General features: G+C 34.3%; 1 protein-coding gene across 1 annotated transcript; it reads right to left on the bottom strand.

Annotated features, from left to right (window-relative positions):
* Positions 1–2,159: 2,159 nt before the first annotated feature.
* On the bottom strand, positions 2,160–15,298 carry LOC149796311 (cathepsin L-like peptidase). Its single transcript, XM_089960957.1, has 8 exons — positions 15,144–15,298; positions 11,557–11,687; positions 10,849–10,954; positions 9,463–9,621; positions 6,407–6,530; positions 5,432–5,532; positions 4,006–4,277; positions 2,160–2,481 (listed from the first exon to the last, which is right to left on the bottom strand). Exons 2-8 carry the CDS (start codon positions 11,685–11,687, stop codon positions 2,382–2,384), a joined length of 993 nt encoding a protein of 330 aa, XP_089817083.1. The 5' UTR covers positions 15,144–15,298; the 3' UTR covers positions 2,160–2,381.
* Positions 15,299–24,262: the final 8,964 nt, after the last annotated feature.

Raw genomic sequence — 24,262 nt, 5'->3', positions numbered from 1 at the left:
TCTCCCTTCTGTGTTGATAGTATATTTGGGGTTTGTTTTTTCCTCTTCCCTCTGTGTGTGTGTGTGTGTGTGTGTGTGTGTGTGTGTGTGTGTGTGTGTTCGCGTACGTTGTGTAGATCGTATATTTGTTTTTTTTTCTTCTTCCTCCCGAGTGTGGATAGCATATTTGGAGTTTGTATGCGTTAGCGACGTTGTGTGGATAGTATGTTTTGGGTTTGTATGCGTTCGCGTACGTTTGTGTGGATAGTTTATTTGGGTTTGTATTATCTCCTTCTGTGTTGATAGTATATTTGGGGTTTGTATGCGTTCGCGTACGTTTGTGTGGATAGTTTATTTGGGGATTGTATTATCTCCCTTCTGTGTTGATAGTATATTTGGGGTTTGTTTTTTCCTCTTCCCTCTGTGTGTGTGTGTGCGTGTGTGTGTGTGTGTGTATGTGTGTGTTCGCGTACGTTGTGTAGATCGTATATTTGGTTGTTTTTTTTCTTCCTCCCGAGTGTGGATAGTATATTTGGGGTTTGTTTTTTCCTCTTCCCTCTGTGTGTGTGTGTGTGTGTGTGTGAGTCTGCGCGCGTATGTTGTGTGTGTGTGTGTGTGTGTGTGTGTTCGCGTACGTTGTGTAGATCGTATATTTGGTTGTTTTTTATCTTCCTCCCGAGTGTGGATAGTATATTTCGGGTTTGTTTTTTCCTCTTCCCTCTGTGTGTGTGTGGGTGTGTTTGTGTGAGTCTGCGCGCGTATGTTGTGTGTGTGTGTGTGTGTGTGTATGTGTGTGTGTGTGTTCGCGTACGTTGTGTAGATCGTATATTTGTTTTTTTTTTTTCTTCCTCCCGAGTGTGGATAGTATATTTTGGGGTTTGCTTTTTCCTCTTCCCTCTGTGTGTGTGTGTGTGTGTGTGTGTGTGTGTGTGTGAGTGTGTGTGTGTGAGTCTGCGCGCGTATGTTGTGTGTGTGTGTGTGTGTGTGTGTGTGTGTTGGTCTCTGTTTGTCCCTATAAAATTCACTTTATCCCTATCAGATACACTCTACCTACCTACCTACAGTAGCGCGTATTCAGGTCAGCCACTTGCAACACTGTTGCCATTTATCCCCTAGTGTTCAGTACAGTGACGTCACTGACGCTGGAAATTTTGAGACTATAAATATCGACTTGGGGATTTCCACATTTTGTAGCTATACATATATACTAGAATTCATAAACAGGAACGTCACTCAAGCTGAGGCTATAAAAAGATAGTGGGATTTTCCAAAGGAAAAACCCACAAGTTGGAGCTATAAATAGATAGTGGGATTTCATAGGAATTTCAGCTGATTATAGATACATAGGTATTTATTCACGATCGTCACAGAAGTTGATATTGTAAGTAGTTACTAATTTTATCTATTTTAGTCTAAACCATTGTAACTTAATTTTCGGGGATATGTTTATTTTCCTTTAAATTCTGGGACAATTTCGTCATTTTAGCGTTACTTTTAGTCACATCCATTTTGTCGTTGAGCATTTCCTTGATTATAGCTATTTATAGCATCATTACAATTATGCAAATTTTTGAACACCCCAGCAAGATTTCAGGTATTGGTAATGCTTTATATATAAATCTCACGCTTGTACTAGTGTATGTATGCTTCTGTCCCTGTTGTGTTTGACCCTCTACCATCATTGTCCCTAGACAATCCCACCATGTTCAATTCCCCTTGACGCTATACAGACCCACCATGTTCAATTTCCATATGTTCAATTCCCCTTGTCCCTAGACAGACCCAAACTCTATTCCCATGTTAATTTCCCCTTGTCCCTAGACAGACCCAAACTCGGTGTTAAATTCCCATTGTCCCTAGAGTTGCCCACGATTTTTCTCCATGTTAAATTTCCATTGTCCCTAGAGTTGCCCAGGGGTCTTTTTAATGCTAAGTCCCATTGTCCCTAGGGTGCCCCACTTAACTACTAGCCAGAGAAGGATGCACTGTGTATTACTTAAACTACATTTAACCAATTAAATTATAATAAATTTAGTTCTCATTGATTTTTTATAAAAAGATACAACATATTCATAATAAATACATTTTACTGTTTGTTCATCGGACATTGAACCTGTAATGGGACCAAGAAAATCACCTCACATGACTAAGTTAAGTTCAAAGTCACAAAAATAACAATGTTTTCAAGATTACTTTTATTTATTATTTTTCTGTAAATATAAGTAATCTCACAAATGTAATTATCGCTGCACCGGGTCTTTCATCCCATATTATTGTTCTTGCACTATGTAATTTGAGAAATGAACGTCGTTTTCCTTTTTACAATAAAAAACAAACAACACGATAGAATTCTATTATGCTGCATATTTAACACATCAGGATGAGTTGCTGAGTCAACAATCCTACACTGTGGGGAAACTGGATTTGGTGGCTATGCCGCACATGTTGTGTTTGTTCCTGGCCATCATGATGTAACCCTGCATACCCCAGCTTGTACCCCAGCTGGAAAATAAATAAATACGCGAAACTAAGTCAATGTAATGCGATATGACTGAAAAATTGTTAAAGCTACGTTAAAAATCCAAATCATACACACACACACACATGATAAGCAGTTGATAGCGTGTATACCATACCAGAAAGTATGGGTATTTCGATGTGTACGAATGCGTGACCAAAGAAGTAATGGCTTATCTGATGATAGATTGTTGTTTAGTGTGAGACTAGATAGCTAGAGGAATATACTAATGTCCTTGTGTGTATTCGGACAGGAAGCTTTTAATGACCAAAGGAGCTGTAGGAGACAAAGGAGGGAAATACTATGGTACAGTTGGTCCCAAGTCTCTGGGAGACAAGAAAAGGAGAGAACGGAAGTGGAGGAAGTAGAAGGGTGAAGGACGTGGTTGTTGGACTGAAGGGGTGCTGGGTACCAGTCAACAAATACTACAGATCATGAAATGAGTAGAAACACAGAACATGAGGAAAATCTATCCCACTAAGTCAGACAATGAAATAAGCCGTCACTTGGTCGAGTGTAAGACGAATGATAGGGTTTTGAATATTGAATTTCATTTGAGGAAAGACTATCTGTTATTGAATGGCATTAAATTTGTTGTTTATTTGAATTTCACCTTTCGTGTATTCAGTAATTTAACTGTCGTCATCGCTGACTCGGAACTCGGAGCTTTGCATCTCTATCACTACTTCAATTTCTAACAAAAGCGAGCAAGGGTGGGTCTTCTGTAATAGTTAAAAATAATACTGGGAGCACACCACCCCAACCTAAGGTAGTCTACGAGACCCCTTTACATACATTAAGGCCAATCGTGTCGTAAATAATCCATAAAGCTACCTATAAATCTTTAGAATTTCGCTGTTCGATTCACATTGAAGATCTTTGACCAGATATTCCGATTTACTAATTTTAACATACCAGATTTTGTGATTTAAACATATGAGATAATGCGATTTATTACTTTTTAATATACCAGATATAGATATTGCGATTAATTAAATGTAACATACCAGAGTTTGAAATTTATAAATTTTTATAAAAATATGTAATATTTATCATAATCTTACAAGTTTTCAACAGGAACTATATCGCAGTTTACGGAAATCACCACCAAGTCTGGTGGTAATCATTGAAAAGTGTTATTACCTACTACCTAATGTTAACGTTATCCGTAAGCTAGATTTTTTATTTTATAGAAAATTGCTTTGTTGACGAAACGGAGGGATATACAATTACTATATGAAACTAAAGTAAGAAAATGTATTGTACTAGTAGATTTATATATTTGTGGCCCAAATTCTCCAGTATCTCAATGACAAGAAATAAAAGAAAGCACCAACCAGTCAATCATACATACATACATACATACATACATACATACATACATACATGCATGCATGCATACATACATACATACATACAGACAGACAGACAGACAAGCAAAATGCATAGAAGCCAAAACAAAACAACAACAAACACAGAAACCAAACTATCACATAATTCCGACTGACCTGTTCTTAACTAGCCAATAGTCCTTGCCATCTTGAGTTCCATATCCTACAGCTAGGACTCCATGGTCTAGAGCTTGAGGATCACATTGTGGATCACTGTAGATTCCATGCTTGTACAACTGGAACGAATTGTGGCTGGCATCTATAGCGACTGAGATGGGACCAACGGTTGCTACAGCCTTCTGAAGGTCAGTTTCACTGCCTGTTTGGATATCCATACAGCTAACTTCGGTGGCTCCCACATTCGCTTGTGAGAACTTGCACTTTTGATCCTGAATGATATAATATACTGACATAAACTCTAAGGCCGGATTACTCGAGATCGCATGGAACTTAGAACTGTTGCCCGCCCACACCATGTCCACCTGTCCATATACCCCATAGTTTCAGTCCTTAATACAATTCACTGTCCTATAGTAACTGTCCCTAAGAATATACTCTATCCTACCTGAAAGATTAAATGGACAGATCCCAAGGTCACATTATGCATCATGGCTGCAGTTACTGTTGTTTTTACTTTATGCGGGGAACTGACTTTGTTCAATACTCCCAACCAGAGGTGAATGAAAGTTTCGGGAAAGGGGTTAGTGGAAGTAATAATGGTGGATAAACAGGTGGGTGTTGTCATGGTGAAGGACATGAGTGCCATTTTGAGTTGGTCAGATTGACGCACACACAAACGTAATGGTCTTAAAGTAAAGTATTGGAACATGGTGCAAAGAAAAACAAAATTTTAGGATTAGTTTATTTTACTTTTCGAACAGTATGTGAGGGAAAATCATTTTCGATGTTTTATCAATACCTGAAAATGTCCTCAAAGTTTAGGATAAACTGCCAAAAGTTTATTTTATAGATTAACAACTTTTAAACTGTTGTAATTATATAGGTGTACCTCAAAATAATCCCTATATGATGGAAGCTACATGACTCAAAATCTTTAAATAGAATGCATCTTAAGTGTTTTGACGCAGCCACAGTCTCCACCATGAATGTCATAGCTGCATCTTCCTTTTGCTTACGCAGACAAAATAGAACAAAAACATCACTTCCTTACTCATTATGCAATTACAAACCATATTCACTTACGTAAGTTTGTAAATAAGCAGCCAAATTTACTTACAGTTTGTACTTTATCCAAATACTAGCGATATTAACTTACGTCATTTAGCCAATTGCCAACTATATTTACTAGCGCAATTTATTTAATTATCAAGCATATTTACGCACATAATTTAGCCAATAACCACTCGAATTTGCTTACGTTATTATTGGATACTAGTAGTTAATGGGGAGTCCCCATTAACTTCTGATATTTATTTTGTAAACAAAGATGAGATATCAATGACTCACGGATCATTGCTTTATTAGAAACACAAATGTATGTAAGAGAAAGGGTGTGTGTGTGTGTGTGTGTGTGTGTGTGTACCTGCGCTTTGTATGGATAAGATGCTTCAGTATCGATGCCTTTATTGATGATGATGTACTTAAAAGCCTGGTCCATCAAGCCTCCCTGGCATCCCATATTACCTGGACATGAAAATGTACAATATGTACTGAGAAATCATTTTTTTTTTTTTTAAGGCGATGAGTTTCTATCTGCAGATGACAAGAAACGATAATTTATATGCACAACTATCCCGAACAACTAAGCCTCATTGCTGGGTTAGTAGATTTGTCATGTAAGAAGCCCAATTTGTATACTAAAATGAGAATTAAAACAAATTCTTTTCAGTTTGTTGTGATAAAGTGAGAAATGTTCAACAGGAGCAGAGGTAGCACAGTGTTAAGCGTGCCGAATTCACGACTGAAAGTGTGCAGCGGAGTGATAATGACGAATCTTTAAAAGATCTTGATAATTTGTTTGAACGTTAATTCGTTTACAATCTATCGTATTGCATCACTTGTCTATATTTAGCTTTAAACGCGGTGGCAAGGCGAAGAAAGCTGAAGAACAGGAGAAATACATGCTACACTGTGATCAATCCGGCGAAAACATAAGTATGAAAACAGTGTGTAACTCAGAATCATTACACTATTCCGAGGACAGTGGATGCTTTCTGTATTGTAGCTTCATAGACACCAGAGCATATGTGTGTAGAAAGCGGAAACATCTGCAACACAGCTATGTCTTTGCAGAGACTGACAAACAAGTCTAAATTTTTATTTGAAAAGGTAGCACTGATAATTAACAGCAGTTTGGACAATTATCCATTAATAAGTTAAACAAATTAATATACGAGTAATTTACTATGAGACAAATGAACTGTAGTTAAAAGTAGATGCTTAGACAGGTTTAGTCAGAAATTGTATGTATGTATGTATGTATGTATGTATGTCTACTTTCCCATACACCTACTGAGAATGCATTATACGCCTACTTGTTGTAACTAAAATTAAGTACCTTCTTTCCCTGAGCAGTCTACGAGATTCTGTTCCGAAAGGGACACCAGCTGTTTAGTCTTGTTGAAATGCTGTCCTTCAAGGGATCCGACAGCTGAAAAGGCCCAACAGGATCCACACTGACCCTATAATATCACAAAAGCAAGATATTTGTCATTCACACTTAATACAGAGTATGGACTTCTCGATCACTTTGACAAGTTACCCCCCCCCCCTTTACGAATCAGTATGCTTTACACTCAAAATCTGGTGACGACTATAACTTTAAAATCAAAGTTATTCTTCTCTAAATTGACATATCATTATAGATTACGTCACGTATATTCGTTATAATTATTACGTTTAAAACAGAACAATTTAATCTAAATTGTATGGCTATGAACAACTGGAATGAGACAACGCAACACGACTGGTAACACTCTAATGTTGTGTCATAGTTTGGTTGCTGGACCAAGTTCTAAACGATGTTTCCTACACGAGAGTAAAAGAGAGAACGCTTTCAATCTTCCCCAATCAAACTTTTATACACAACTATGATATTTTGACCTTTCTTCAATTTTGTTTTTCTCTCATTCAATAATACACTTTTAGCACGTTACCAACTCATTTGTTTTAGTTAATTTCAAGTAACACAATTATTATGATTATATGGTCTCAAAACAAGCAATAGAAAAGAGTAAGAAGCAAGAAGCTTTCTACAATTTAAGAAATAATTTATTTCCCTAGTATACATAGTGCAAATGTAAAATAAGGAACTTACGGTATTGCGAATAATATTCCCAATAATACTAGACCTTCAGTCCTAATATTTAAAGTTGAGAATAAATTTTAGTGGAAATTCAAATTAAATTCAACGCTGAAAGTGTTGATGTACCAGTCGTGGAGCATGTCGTGGTGATGTGCCAACATTCTTCTGTTGGATCACATTAATGAAAATCAAGAATTTCACCTTATTTGAAGTTCCACTATAAATTCAAGTCGCTATTTCCAATAATGTTATTTTTGATGAGCACATTGTATTTCCAGCGAATAAATAATTTGAATAAATAAATGTTTAACCCAAATAATCAACTGGATACAACAATAATACAATTTATTCAACTCAGATTTTAAAACACGAATACATAATTTCTATAAAAACAAGATTATATCGTCCTCTACTTGATCTCATATCACAATTAGCATTTTTCTAAACAAAACTATTACCTTTTGGATATGATAAATATAGTGAAAGGTTAAACTTGGCAGGATAATAATAATAATAATAATAATAATGATAATAATAATAATAATAATAATAATAATAATAATGATAATAATGATAATAATTGTACATAGAAATATCGTTTTCATTTGACTATATAATGATAAAGGATGATTATTTTGTGATTACAATTTCTTCATGGAATTCGTCTTAGCAGTACCTTATTTATTCACGTATAACAAGCAGCAAACTTCGAACATCTAATTTACGGATGTATCTGAGTCGGCGCCATTTTGCTTAAAATCATACATAGCTTGAAAAAACGCTGACCCTGACATACCGGCATATAATGCGAGAGAAAACATGGGTATACGCTGTTCACAGTCGTAAACGTCATACACAGAAGTAATATATGGAAAACATTTAGCTTAGATTCGAATTTGACATTTAGTGCTCATATAGAGTAAGCTGTTCAAATTTCGATTACGTGGATATTTAGACCATTCACATACTGTGTGCTATTGCCTTATTCTGCAAATATGAATGCAAAATAGCACGTATTTTGTGTACATGAATATTTAAACGATTTACTGGTCAATTTAAACGCTAGGCACTCCCATTACCAATGATATCATCGCTTCTCTCTCGTCATCAGGTTGATCTTTCGCTGCGTTTAAAAGCATTGGTAATATCCTGCTGAGAAAATGGGAGTTTAGCACCTTTCCCAATCACACACAGGGACAAATAAGACAGGCTGGCATGGGCTGGTATCGAACCCTTGGCATATGGGTTACGAGTCCGACGCTCTACCAGATGAGCTACAGAAGCACTATTCTTGCCATCAGGCACTGTCGAATCCGATAGAAACATGCGGCCGGCAGTACTTGGGGTAAAATTATCTATCAATTCTGAGGATACTTTTACACATCCTCTACATCATGTGTGTACATTTTATTAAATTCCTTAATTTCTTTCAAATACGCGAGACAATACAGCATGAACACAAAAAGCCTGTTAGTTTTCAAAAGTTTCAATTTGTGGTCGGATTTATAGATTAATATAAAGTGTTTGGTTAACTCTGACCATCCATAAATGCTAATGCAGCACGAGCAAAGCTGAACAATCATCGCTAAACTTTAGCAGTTAGTTCATCAGTTCATACGCTGCTGTATTTATATTTTTCTATAACTCCAAACGAACTGAGAGATTTAATGCTTTTTCACATATTCTCTGTCTGTCTGTCTCTGTCTGTATGTCTGTCTCTCTGTCTGTCTGTCTGTCTCTCTCTAGTAATAGTAGTAGTAGTATTAAAGCGTTTTGTCTCTTCTTCCCTACAATTTCTCTCTCTCCCTCTCTCTCTCTTGGTTCATGTTTAAATATGGCTTTTAGCCCTTTGAGAGATTATTTTCGAGTGACTATAAAGCTGATTATTTGCTTTTAAACAAAATCTGAATGATTTTGATGTGACTCGTTAATATGTATATTGTAGCAGTAATAATAACCCATTTATTGTGGTCATAATTACCAGCTTGGTTGACCGAATTTGCCATTTTGATCTGTTGGATAAAATTATATTTTCCTCCATTACTTATTATTTTCATGTGACATTCATAGTCTAATTTCGTCCTAAAAGTTTGTAACTTGCCTGCTCGTAAAATATTGAGAGTTAGTTATGCTAATATGTATTTGTCAAGCAGTAAATCGGCTGCAGAACAAAGAATATCGTACATTTACCATAAATGTAGTCCGCAAGGCAAATACAGTATTGATAATGATATTTATCATAAAAATTGATTATTCGACAATCAGATCTCTCCGAATCTATGAAATACTACGTTATATGTGGAAATTACCTGGTTTTTGATTGGCGTGACGTAGCCCTTCGTCCTCCAATCGACCGATGCAGGAAGGTCAGATAACTGTAAGCTACTCGGGAATGTGAACTTTCCACAATTTGTCTTGGATGCATCGTATTTGAATCCATTCATGGTGCTGACAAACTCTTCGTTAGTCTGAATATTAATAACGATAGATGTTAGCGTGCTCTACTGATGATGACAAAGATAATAATAATTACAATAACAAATACAACAACAACAATAATGATAATAATAATAATAATAAGAAGAAGAAGAAGAAGAAGAATAGTAAAATGTATGTTTATGCGGCAATTGAACTAATCTGCAGTTTGGTAATCAGAAAGAACAAGATAAAATCTTCATTGGATTTTGTATTAAGAAGTCAAAATTTTGTAGAAATGTGCAATTTCATAATTTAGGTTAATTTCTATCTTATCAATTATTTACAGGTGTTCTAAGAGAGAGCCAATGGGATAATCCATTTAAATCATTCCAGTCCAATGTAAATAATTCCCATTCCTTTAACTTACTCTCTTAATCTCAGTTACTTATGTATCACGTTTGCAACGAGTTCTCTCGCTCATGTGTTTTGATATTGCTTTTTCTTTACTTTTGTATATATATATATATATATATATATATATATATATATATATATATATATATATATATATATATATATATATTACATGTTTAGTGTACTGTAAATCCATTAATGTCAAGCTATGTTCCTGTCTCTTTTTTGTACTAATGAAAAATTAACTGAAGAGGAAATAAGGAAATCCAGTCAGTCAGTCATACATGCAAGCATGCATACATACATACATAAATGCATACATACATACATGCATACATACATACATACATAACCATGCAAGCGTTATAAAAAAGTTGCATAGAAAACATCGTGAGAGAAAAAAAACAACTTAAAAACAGGCTTTTCATCATCACTCAGGTGCGAAGATAGTACGCATCGACTAATTTTGTCAATATGAATGAAACTAGTCATCTTCTTCTTTCTATTTAAATAATTCATACTGAAATAAAAACTATGCGACGGAAAGAATCTCAAATGGGTAATGTTTTAATACTAAATTTATGAAACGCGTTAAGTAATGTTTCGAGTCGTTTCCTAAACTCAGTAATAAATCATTACCCATTTGAGATCCTGAATTTATCATGACACGAACTTTGATTAGGAGATAGACATATTTATTATTATGGCACTCAGAAAAATGGCATTAGCAGGTCTTCATTTCTGTAGTACAAACAATATGGTGGCGTACGTTGCTTTTCTCATTTCATGCAATTTCTAAAAGACCTTATGAATCATTTACTTGTATGAATTATCGGAATTCGCCTAATCTGTAAAAAACTGACCATATCGGCATATTCGTTCATTCCGAGCCAGTAAGTGTGCACGCCACGGTCCGCCTCCAGGTTATGTTGCTGGACACGCTTTAGGTTATCTTCCCAAATAAAGCGCCTAAAAACGTAACAAAAGTGTTGTCAAGAATTTAATCATAGTACATGATTTTCAACATAAGCGTTAAATTTATAACATTTCAATAAAAATTAAAATGTGCTTTGAAATTGTTTCTTCAAACCCCCCAATTCCCCCCTTTTGAAAGTTTCGATATAAGTAATCAAAATCAAAACGATGAAACAAAATAATTTTAAAACAAATCCAGCGTAATGTTGAGTCTAGTCTGCTCGCCCAAAACACGATTATAATCCTATTATAGTCGCATGCACAAGAAAAGTCGGTCACTGCAACCTACTGAAATATATATAAATATTAATCCAGGAAGAGAATGCGTTCCTAATTGTACATGGTTGTAAACTCGACGGTATCAGTGAAATTCAAGTACAGTATCTCAGCGTTATTGGTAGAACGTTAAAATAGTACATGCTGACCTTGTTATGACAAAAATGTAGGAATTACTGGAGAGAAATCATCGATTTCACGAATGTATAAAAACAAAAACATTCTGAATATGGAGCTTAATGCAAACATTGCTTACATAAGAAAACAGCAACACTATTGGAGAAATTATAAGAAAACATTTATGTCTATAAATGTCTTACCTGACAAGACCTTCCTTTTGTACATAGTTCTTGTTGTACGTTGTCTTGTAAAGCTCCCACTCGTCGTCCAACTCAACGTTGAATGATAGCCCAAGGGCCAGAAACCCAACCAATAGAAAAACACGTAGCATCTAAACGAGAAGAATAATAAACAGTGAGTGTGTTAAGCAAGATCATTAACTCTTTAGTTTAACAATCATACGATAAATAAATAATAAAAAAATAAAAAATAAAAAAATAATATTTAAAATAAATAAATAAATAAATAAATAAATAAATGAATAAATAAATGAACAAAGTAGAGTAGCCAATTTAGATGCAAAGCCTTTATTCACTTCATATATAACTGTCCAAGAATATTTATAAGTCGAACTGATCCGTTTTTCTTTCTTCGAACCCTATACCCGATTTGCCAAAAGAATGATTCTAGTTTGGAACTTCAAAGCAGAAACATTAAAGACAGAGCATTCATGATCATCAATGCCAACAGCTTAAGTTGTATTAGTAGTATGCATTATTCCAACACTATTGAAATTGCTGTAATCATTTATTCTTTGCATCATCTTTATCAACTTTATTACACACATCTACGTCTATCATTAACATTGAAATATACACGTTTGCCCATTAATAAAACACATCCCGTCTTTTTACTGAGAGTTAATGTAACTTGGTGGGTTTTTTCTCACTCATTATATGCTTAACCGTTTATGAAAACGGCCTAATCAATGTTGAAATTTGTTTTAATTTCTGTATGGTATAAAGCGTCGGTTGGCCAGGTGAAATACACTAAAGCGTAATGTTAAAAAACTTCGCACGCTCGCAGATGGAAGAAGTTACTCGTTTGGTTTAGTGGGTCTTAACAAACAAAAAGTCCAACATAAATAAATGAATGAGCTGGTAAATAATCTCAGTTCACGTTTATCACATCAAAACGAGACCATTTCGATTCGTATTGTACGACTCAAATTATGTCAACATTGAATGTACAGATATTGCTGATTGCTTTGCTATTTTTATTTTATTTCTGAGAATCGCCGAAGTCGTCTAATAGATCTTTTGCAATAAACGTTAGTGTAGATTTATTATAATACGATACATACATTTATCTATAAAAGAAGCCGAGGTAAAAACTCGTTATTATAAATAAGTGTTAGACAAAACTGACGTATCAATTACACAATCCTTGGCGCCCTCAGATATCGTTGTACATACATTAACAATCAATTCCGTCGGGTCGTTAAATAATCTCGGAGAGAGATGTAGGAATATAATGATCAGCGACAATAGATGTAAGCACCTAGTGTATTTTTGATGGGGGGGGGGGTTGCCGAGCATTCAAGAACGCGCTGAATCACTTTTCCATCACAGTGTTACAATCAAACAATTTGTATGATTACTAAATATATTTCCAAACTTACCTCACATCGGTTAAGATATGTTGGGTTCGGCAATTCCATCGCAAAAAGACAAATATAGGTAATGCGATTGAAAGATGGAATGCATACCACCTTACGTTTGTGAAACAAAAGGAAATATGTATACATAAACAAATCTTATTTTTAAAACTTATGAATGAACGTCAGTATAAATTTTAGTTGCACAAATCAATAGAGTTGGTTCCTTCGAAACTTTATTTTCCATATTTTTTGTTTACATTGGAATCGCCCCTTTCGCTGTCATGTTCACAATATTTACACGATATTTATACTATTTGGGGCAGACCGCTCCGGTGGCCTAGTGGTTAGAGAGTCTGCCTCGGATGCAGGAGGTCGTGTGTTCGATCGCCGCCGAGCTATACCAAAGACAAAAATGGTACTAACAGCTGCCTTGCTAGGTGCTCAGCATTAAGAGGTTAGTGTTAGGACTGGTCGGCCTGGTGTCAGAATAATGTGACTAGGTGGGACACCATGCTACATGTCTACGTCATGATGCCCTAATGCTAGACATCGCTATAATCTGTCACACATCGTAGCGTTTTGACTGAAAAAGTGTTATAGCTACGTTAAAAATCCAAATCACACACACACACACACACACACACACACACATTTGGAGCGAATTAGACATGATTCAGAACCAAAACGATAATATAAACTTTGTACATAATCATCATAAATACAATATACTTTTGTACTTTGTGTATTGCTTCTATCCTTTATCTGAATAGAATTTAGAAAATGTGTGTACTTATTGTTGTCAGGGGAGACCTGTACGAAATGTTTCATCGTTTGTTGCACAACGTGAGGACATTCGCGTTATCAAATAAAGCTTCTTTACTACTGATGAGTTCATTTTCATCTCCACATTCCTTCTGACAAGAAACAGTGAAGAAAATAGCTTCTAAAATGTCTGACAACAGAACAGCCCAGCAAAATACGAAACAAAATATATACAATTTTCGTGAGGTATTCTTATGGTTAATGTAATCCCTTTGGCATCTAATCGATGAGCTCTCTCCTTTTACTAGATCAGCACTAATTGTTTTCATAGTTTCTTCAAAATTAGGAGACCTGAGATTAAATTAAAGCAAGCTAAAAATATATCTAGCAGTGGTGGTGGGAATTCAATGAGCAGTACACAGTATGTCGATGTATGTTTCCAGAAAATTTGAATTTATCTTTGAATAGACCCATTAAACATCTACTTGTAAGGATGAGGTTACTGTCTCATAACACCAATGGGAAAATATATGGCCATGTCTGTGAAGTCGCAAATACAATTGGGGATGTAATTCGTCGCCATCGAGAACTATATTCTGAACTACTTTCATTCACATGGAATAGTATGGCGGCGGAAAGAGACTCAATCACAATCAACACAATTTTATCATTTCCTGTCGTAGCATATGTGGTGAATTCCGCCAGAGGCTAATCACCAAACACATCTAATTATGTGTAATCCGACTTCAATGCTCATTTCAATAGGCTGTTTCAAGTTGCGTTAACTTGGTTTAACTTCCTTGTATTTTATTAAATATTTAAAACCAAACAAAATATTTAATTGGTAGTAGCAGTGGCAGTGTATTAATTTTTTTAAATCAGCAATTAAAATGACATGTAAGTACTCAACTCAGGTAAAATTAATTACAATGCAGTTACAATGCCATGTAAGTACTCAACTCAGGTAAAATTAATTACAATGCAATTATAATGCCATCTAAGTACTCAAATCAGGTAAAATTAATTACAATTCAATTATAATGACATCTAAGTATTAAAATCAGGTAGAATTAATTACAATTCAATTATAATGCCATCTAAGTACTCAAATCAGGTAGAATCAATTACAATGCAATTATAATGACATGTAAGTACTCAAATCAGGTAAAATTAATTACAATGCAAATTTGTGCTGTGGTTGTTTGAAGTTTTTGGTCCAAATACAAGGTTTTATCACCACCTCCGGTTAAATATATATATTATAATATTTTGATTATTGTACATTTGTTTGAACTGACATTATATATATATATATATATATATATATATATATATATATATATATATATATATATATATATATATATATATATATATATGTGTGTGTGTGTGTGTGTGTGTGTGTGTTTGTGTGTGACTCCTTACCTTGTTCTGTAGATCACTGCTCAGCACAGGGACAGCAAACTAATAATCTGTTGCGCGCTACTCGGCTTTTAACCAGTCGCAGCACGTGATGGTCATATTACCCATCACATTCCAGATAGGCGTGTCAGCTGCCTATCATCAGCCGAGATAAAGTCACGAGAATGGATAGTTCACACGTACCCCACTTTTCATATTAATAGGTCCATCTATAAAATATTCAGTGATAAATAACTTAAGAGATTAATTTAGTTTATTGTAGCACAATCGTGTTTGACTTTTACCAAGAAATGTAGATATTTACTTGGGTTGATAGATAACGCTTTGGGGCACAGACAGCGCAACGGTAATTCGTACGCTGTATACCTCAACTGTCCGGTTCCGAGAGCAGTAGGAGCATGTTGTTGTCATAGAAACCTGGCGGTATTCTTGACTTTCTAAAGTAAATTCCGATAGAACTTGATGTTGACAAAATAGCCCTATATTTCGTTCTTTTCCTAATTATACTTCCTTTCAAAATTAGGTCCCTGCTCACTCTTATTCAATTAATATGGCGTACACGGTAAAATTCGCTGCAAAATGCATATAGTGGACTGTCAGTTCTTTTGATAATAACACTTTCGTATCCATCGTTTTCAATTCACTAGAACCTATTGAATCACCGGTGTGAATATAATCTTTATACAATGTAAATTAGTCAATACCTATGTTTACAACTTCCAACTGCATCAACACCGTGTAACGTGTAGCTGTGCCGTTGAACACTAAAACAAACCAAATCAAAATCATATATCTACAGCTATCAGTAATATCGTTTTAATAAATTTACAGCACTGACACACGACTGAAGAGTAAACAAATTTATTCTACTACTTTGTATATTTATATATACTGCCATTTTAGAAACAAGGATTTTGTTAAATACAGTCTCGTTTCACTGATGCGCTGTGGTAGGAATCAATCATTATTTAGGCATGCTGATAAAAAAAAGATCCTTTAAACTGTTGTCGACAAACCAAATAAGTCAAATTCAAACCATTAGCCATTCCAAGGTTTCCATATTTTAGAATTATTTTAATTACATAATTTCGTTAAACGTTTTTGAAAGTAGAAATCTGACACCTACGTTGCCTTTGATGTCTTTTTGTAATATTCTATCCGGATTTAATGGGTTACATCATGAGTTTCACAGAAATTAGTGGTGTAATTATTTTCATTACTCTACGGTAAGGCATTATATTGTACACAAACCAACGTGTCCATCTACGCGAGAAGTTCTGAATACTGTACCCAGTTGCTGAAAGAATATCCCCTCTCCTTTCCATGTTTTTGCCATGCAAGGTAACACAAAGTCACAAGTGTACTGGTCATTTTTTAAAAAAAGTTATCCACTATATCTCAGTTGTTTTTATGTAAAATATTTGAGTGTGTTTGCTGTTGCGTGCTTGCTTGTGCACTCGCGTAAGTGAGCGTGCGCGCTTGTGTGTGTGTGTGTGTGTGTCCAACATAGGGCGAAATTAAGGCTCATCACTGTGAATTTGCTTATTCTATTACAGAAGTGTTCATATAGGGTGATTTTCCATTCTCATCCATACAAGCAAAAGAAAGCCTAAATACTAACCCAGAGCAATAATGTTTTATCTTTGTTTTAAACCAGAGTATCTTTCCTTGTTTTCAAAATAACGATTGGTATAAACCACAAGTTTCCTTATGAATATAACTACTCATGATATTTAAGACAGTGTTAGGTTTTCTTAAACAACCGTGGTCAGATTCAAATGATTATGTGTGGCCAGTTTTGCTGCAAACTGGAGTTCTCCTCTTTTCCCAAATATAACATTTCAAGTCATATGTATGCACATGTTGACAACACATCTTGCCATCTTATCTGTCTTAACTTGTTGACATCTTCTGGTATTTGCCCCCAACTTGTTGACATCTTCTGATATTTGCCCCCATGATTATATGTATGTTACTAGTTCTCGGATAGAAAATAGGACTATTCAGGAGATAAGAACAACTGAATCGGTGAATTCAATAAAACTGCTCCTTGTGCCATGCTAAACATCGCATGAAACGTTGTGAACATCCGTGGCCATGTTGAACATCGCATGCAATATCGTGAACATCCGTGGCCGTTTCGAACATTTCATTAAGATATTGTTATTTCTGTAAAAAATTGTTTGCATGTTCGTTAATTTATCTAGTAGATAAGACCGCATTCTAGCTAATGTCGACATTACCACATCAAATCATGCTTCCTTATTATTGTGTTATTTCCATTATGTCAATGTCTGTTCGATATGAATAGGTCGGATTCGCTTACTGAAAAAGATGCATGAACGTTTTTGAACGGTATAGATGACGAGACATTCATCCACCCATACATCAATTTTCTTTCAGATTACTAACGCTTACTTTCGACAGTAAAAACATTTTGTATCCACACAAAAAGTCAAGTCGAAAATAAACGTTTTTGCAAGTTATTCAATTCTCGTGTCTATTAACGTGTATGTTTAACCTACTATTGTCTGTGTCTATTACCGTGTATGTCTATGCTAATATTGGCTGTGTCTATTATTGTGCATGTCTATGTTGCTATTTTCTGTGTCTATTACCGTGTATATATTTGCAAATATTATCTAAATTTCTAAAGTCTTGTCAGTAGAGCAGATTCCTAAAATTAATTGACAATTTCGGTTGCATTTCGACATAATAGTTTTTAAATGCGAGAGCAAGGTCCCATTCTCAGATCGACAGACATAGCAATCGTCAAGGGCTTTCAAAAAATATTTTTTCTTTCTTTATTTTTCGCAAGCCTAATAATTTAAAAGGCGTCGGGATAGTTTATTACCCATAACTCTGTCTATCCACCCGTCAGTCTATCCATTTTTATAGCTCATCATATATCGTGGATAGATATTAACGAAAGTTTTAGTTATGTTACCCTTGCGGTCATCTGTGAGAAGTTTTCTACTTCTGATTCTTTGGTGCCTGGAAGAGGGCCAAAGTCTAATTATAATGTATATTGCATCTGCGGTTTCAACTATTTTCTTGATTAAACTTCAAATGGACTGCAAAATTTCCATTGGGTCACTTGTCTGAGAGATTGGCTCTTATACATTCTGACGATGATATTTTGATATATTACCTCTTGCTGTCTACTATACAGTGAACACACAAGTTTAAAAACTGCCTAACTCAACATTGGCGACAATTCATTTGAAGTTGTCCACTCTGCATTTATAATTTGCAATTATCTGCCTTGTGAAATAGCTCTTACACACGCTTGAACACTTTCAGTCAAATCAGAAATTTGATTAACTCCATGCGTCTTCTTTTCGTTCTTCAAACCAGCATCAAATTATGTCAATGGCTTAATTATCTACGTTTGTTTTTGTTTTTCTTCCATTTTTATTAATGAGAAAATTAATAAATTTTGTGTAGCCTCATACCAGTTAGAAACGAAGTCAGAAGAAGATGATTCATTAAAGAGTGCCACGTTTGCACAGCCCCAGTTCGTAAGTCGTGTATAAACTAGGTATTATTACAAGCCATATGTTGATGTCTAAACATTTCCGCAGGCTAGAGTTGATCTCATACGCAAGGTTACTGTGACAAGAGAGGAGACACGGCAACTCGGACCGGCACAGGCGTTTGATCTTTTGTTTCTTCTTCTTCTTTCTGGTGCCACCACCACCTAGCCGAAAAGTAGAAATTGTTTTATGTATTTTTGAGTCCCCCAGATATGTTCTATGTTTTTTTTTAAGCTTAAAGAAAAGAATTTCGAATACAAATTTAAAATGAGTTCTTGGCGGGTATTTTATTCCAAGTGTTTTCCAAGTGTTTTCAAAAGGTTTGTTCTTCCGAGTAAGTTTCTATCACCTGACTCGGAGTCCCTCTCCTAATTGCTTTTTATGACCTTGGCTAGGGGTCTCCTCTATCCCGTGTATGCTATTTGTGACTATGCTATATAGTTGTTATTGCTATAGTTGTATTCATGTTGATATAGCCTTCTAAATCGAATTAGTGCCCCAGTTGTCCTCTGATCCATATAAATGGATGTTGTTTATCAATTTTTTTAAAATTTTTTGTTTTAATCAATTTGGAATTTTGTCGAACAAACGGTGCGATACTTTTCTGAAGATAAAAAACCTATTGTTGCAGTGTATGCTATATGTGAGTCGTTCTTCGCATTTCTATTTTTTGGCTAAGGTCACCAGTGTTCTTGAGGGCTCTGTATTTTCTTTATTTTTGTATACATCACCCTGATAAAAATTTGCTGCCTTTTATAAAATTAATTTATTTCCAAAAAAGGATGCCGAAAGATTTTTATTTTCTAAATGGGGTTTGTAGTCCAGTCTAGCGACTGTACAGGTGTTAGTATTTGTAGAGGGTACTATCTATATTTCTCTGATATGTACGTCCTGATAATCCCCATGTGGATATTTTTCAGGACTCAACCTGGGTCTGTTCACTTCGCGTAGCGCCGTGGGACATAGCCCCATGGCATCCTCATCTCGTACTTTCGCCACATGTGGTCCCTGTCCTTGGTTTTCTCAAAGATAAAATGAAAATATATTAGTATTAAAAGTTTTAATGAGGGAGCAAGAGGCAATGTCCCTTTAGGGTAAATAACCACTATTGGTAGTTATCATTGCCTCCGTTCTCTTCTTTTTCATTGCGTCATTTCTCAATAACTATAACTTGGCCAGAGACCTTCATTGTATTTAGATATAGTTTGTAATCTCATACAGAGTATTTTTTTTGTAAAATCTCCGTCTATATATATTACATTTTGGTGTTTGTATGGATTTTGTGTTTTAATTTCAGTTATGACTTTTAACCTATTATTTTGTGATACTGGACATTGTGTTATAACATGGAATTTGGAAAATGGTCCTTTTTTGCACAGTGGACATTTCGGCTGTACTCTGACCATATGCCGTCTCACTGCGACCTCTCCTGTCAACCACGCATTATGCATGTATCTGAAGCAGAGGCTTTGGATTTTTAGGGAGCCTAGTTTATTTCAGTGCCCCCATGCTCTATTCCAATTTACATATATATTTTCTTTTTTACTTTAATTTTGAGGTTTTTTTTGTAATTTCTTCTCTTATCCAGTTATAACTTAATTTTTCGTCCCTATCCCATAGTTCTTTTTTATTTGTGTATTTTAATAATTGCTCTTTAAAGTTTCTAACTTTTCTAGGAATTTCCAATTTTTTAGGTAATTTGTTATTTTTATATATGTATCAGCCCTATTTCTTAATGTGAATCCATAATGGTATATATAGATACCTTCCCATGGACTCCTTGGGTCTGCACTTAATCTTCTAAACCTATTTAAAATGTTAGAGGTTTTAAGTAGTATGGGGTTGGGGAGTGATACCCCCTTCTTTAGCCTTATATAGTGTTTCCTTATTTACGTAATGTAGTGAAAAAAATCTCAGATATAATCTATTATGGTTTTATCAATTGTGTTTGGTACTATATTGCTAATTTCTATTGATTTTAAAATATAATTTATATGGGCATACATATACGTTTTCGCTACTTGTGCTCTTTCCATAAGACATAATGGCGTTAGTGAACAGATTCTCACATTTTATCAATGGCTTATCTTATTTGTTTGCAGTTGTCCTTCTCTTCACCTTCTCCAAAATAAATTCCTGGTGCTTTGACCTTTTTTTTAGTTAGATGCGGGGTGAACATTGGTGGTTTCCTCTCCAGTTTCCTATTTAAATATTTCAGTTTTTTCATGATTAATTTGAGATCGTGATGCGTTTCCAAATTTTTCAAATTCCTTGATCAGGTGTTTAAAGGAATTTTGGTCCTTTATAACGTTAGTGCAATTATCTGCAAGTTGCAGCATTTTTATTTCCTCTTTTATATTTGATATTCTAATATCTTCAAAGTTATTTTTTAGTTTAATGCTTATACTTAGAATTTCAATTGCTATTACGTATAATAGCATGGATAGTGGGCAACCTTGCCTCACCGATCTTTTAATGTCAAATTTTCCTGTTTTGGCTCCATTTACCTGCACTCTAGAAGTTATTTTATTGTACAGGATTTTGGTCCATTTCCGGAAATTGTTTCCGAATCCAAAGTTTTCTAGAACTTTTGTATGTAGTTGTGTTCTAATCTGTCAAAAGCTTTCTCTTGATAAAAAATTACCATGGCATCTTTTTAGCCACTTTCGTTAATACATTACATAATGGTTTTAATACCAAGTATATTATTTTGTATATCCCTACCGTTTGGACCACATGTTTGATTTATATTTATCATATTCCCCATTCCCTTTTTCATTCTTTCCGCTAGAATTTTACTTAATATTTTTAAGTCATTGTTTAGGAGGGAGATGGGCCTCCAGTCTTTTTATACCTTCTCTGTCTCCCTTTCCCTTTATATAATATTGTTATGATCCCTTCCCTCATACTTTAAGTCATTTCATCGTCTCTATGTAAAATATTTTTGTAAAACCATTCCAAAATGGGTAACAGCTCACAACATGATTTTAGGTAAAAATCTGAAGTTAGCCCATCTCCACCCGGGTATTTTCCTTTAGTAAAGCTTTGTATAGTTTTAACTATTTCTTCTTGAGTGATGAAATCATCACATAAGTCTTTATGTTCTGATGATATCATCTCGCACTGAATGTTTTTCAGGTAGTTCTCTATTTTGTAATTTTCAATTCCCTGTGACGTATAGTTTGGTGTAGTATTCTTGTATATGTTGTAGGACTTAATGCTTATCGCTTGTTCGTTTATTTTCATTTATTTTTGAACTGTTCATCCATTCCCCTCTTCTAATTTCCTCCTGCTTATATAGCCCTTCAGTTTTTTAATACATATATGTGCATTCTCCTGTTCTTATATGTCTGCCCGTAGTATTATATTCTATTATTTTACTCAGTTTATTATTTAGTTTTTTATTCATTTCTACTGTATTATTTCCCCGTAGTTGCAGTTCAATCTCTTCTTGTTCCAGTTTTAGTTTTTTACTTCTTGTTTTCGAAAATTTAATAGCTATATTTTTATTTTTTATTTTAAATTTATCCCATTCCGTAATGATGTCCCTATTCCCTAATTCCATACTTATTTTTATTTCATTTTTTAACTCCTTAATAAAATTTTGCTCCTCTAATAATTTATTATTTAGTTTCCAGTTCCCCTTACCCCAGTTGTTTTTAAATTTAAAATTTACTGTAATATATATCAGTTTATGGTCTGAGACAGTAAAATCTATAATCCCATGCCTCTCTAAATGTTTCTTCGTTATAGTTTGTACATAATTTTTTTATCAAGTCTACTTCATTTATTTATTTTATATTGGTAATTATATTCTTTCCTCAGTATATTTAATCGTCTGTATACATACGTAGATTTATGTATATTAATAAAATATTTCACTTCTGGCCTGAACCTTATATCGTTGGTTGTTAACTCCCCTTCCCTATCTATATTTTCCCCATCCCAGTTATAATCCCCTCCTAGTATAACATATTCCATTGTATATCTTTCTAAATATTTGGATAGTTTTCTAAGGAATTCCTGTTTTGGATATTTATTGGCAGGCATATATAAGTTAATAAAATGTACTGTTCAATTTTTACATGAAGTAGCCCGCCTTTATGTTCTGATGATATCATCTCGCACTGAATGTTTTTCAGGTAGTTCTCTATTTTGTAATTTTCAATTCCCTGTGATGTATACAGTTTGGTGTAGTAATCTTGTATATGTTGTAGGATTTAATGCTTATCACTTGTTCGTTTATTTTCATTTTATTTTTAAACTGTCCATCCCTTCCCCCTCCTAATTTCCTCCTGCTTATATAGCCCTTCAGTTTCTTTATACATATATGTGTATTTTCCTGCTCTTATATGTCTGCCGTAGTATTATATTATATTATTTTACTCAGTTTATCATTTAGTTTTTTATTCATTTCTACTGTGTTATTTCCCCGTAGTTGCAGTTTAATCTCTTCTTGTTCCAGTTTTAGTTTTTTACTTCTTGTTTTCGAAAATTTAATAGCTATATTTTCATTTTTTATTTTAATTTCATCACGCACACTAATGATGTCACTATTCCCTCCTTCAATAATTATTTTTAGTTCATTTTTTATCTCCTTAATAAAATTTTGATCCTCTAATAATTTATTATTTAGTTTCCAGTGCCCCTTACCCCAGTTGTTTTTAAATTTAAAATTTACTGTAATATATATCAGTTTATGATCTGAGACCTTAAAATATATAATCCCTGCCTCTCTGTATGTTTCTTCGTTATAGTTTGTACATATAAAAAAAAATATATAAAATCTACTTCATTTATTTATTTTATATTGATAAGTATATTCTTTGCTAAGTATATTTAATCGTCTGTATACATACGTAGATTTATGTAGATTAATAAAATTTTCCACTTCTGGCCTGAACCTTATATCGTTGGTTGTTAACTCCCCTTCCCTATCTATATTTGCCCCTACCCATTTATAATCCCCTCCTAGTATAAGATATTCCACTGTATATCTTTCTAAATATTTGGATAGTTTTCTAAGGAATTCCTGTTTTGGGTATTTATTGGCAGGCATATATAAGTTAATAAAATGTACTGTTCAATTTTTACATGAAGTAGCCTACCTTTAAATTCTTTACTCTCATTTATCCTCTCCCATTTTATTCCCGATTTATTTTTAATTAAGGTGGCAACACCCCCTTTCACATTATTCCCTTCAAAATCGTTTTTTAATAAAATTCCATTTAAATGGCTTTCACATTATGCTATCACTTCTTTTGTAAAACCGTTATGGGTTTCGTGTAAAAGTAAAATGTCATAGTTTAGATCGTTTCTGAATTTGGATAGTTTTTCCTGATTTACTCCATTTACATTTATTGAAAAAACTTGGAAGTTCTTTCCCTCCATTTATATTTCCTCCAGGTAGCGGCATTAATGGTTATTGTCTAAGTTTTTATTTTTGTAAATTTTCCAAAAATTTAGAGATATATTTGTTAGTGGGGGCACTGGTCTCGGACCCCCCTCTGGCCATGCTGGTGAGAGAGTTTTCTTCTCCTGAGTTGGCATTTTAGTTACTTTTTTGTTCAACTGTGTTTGATATCG

Source organism: Sinohyriopsis cumingii, chromosome 6, assembly GCF_028554795.1.
Source record: "Sinohyriopsis cumingii isolate HCF-2022 chromosome 6, ASM2855479v2, whole genome shotgun sequence".
Taxonomy (NCBI): Eukaryota; Metazoa; Mollusca; class Bivalvia; order Unionida; family Unionidae; genus Sinohyriopsis; species Sinohyriopsis cumingii.
The sequence above is the reverse complement of the archived record's forward strand: the minus strand, read 5'-3'. Positions and strand labels throughout refer to the sequence as shown.

What these genes read in the sequence shown, in the direction of transcription:
- LOC149796311 (XM_089960957.1), bottom strand. Translation starts at nt 11,687, where the DNA reads ATGCTACGTGTTTTTCTATTGGTTGGGTTTCTGGCCCTTGGGCTATCA. An exon ending in CAAAAGGAAGGTCTTGTCAG is followed by an intron (nt 10,955 to 11,556) that starts GTAAGACATTTA and finishes TTACGTTTTTAG; the next exon opens with GCGCTTTATTTGGGAAGATA. An exon ending in TCACGCCAATCAAAAACCAG is followed by an intron (nt 6,531 to 9,462) that starts GTAATTTCCACA and finishes GTGATATTATAG; the next exon opens with GGTCAGTGTGGATCCTGTTG.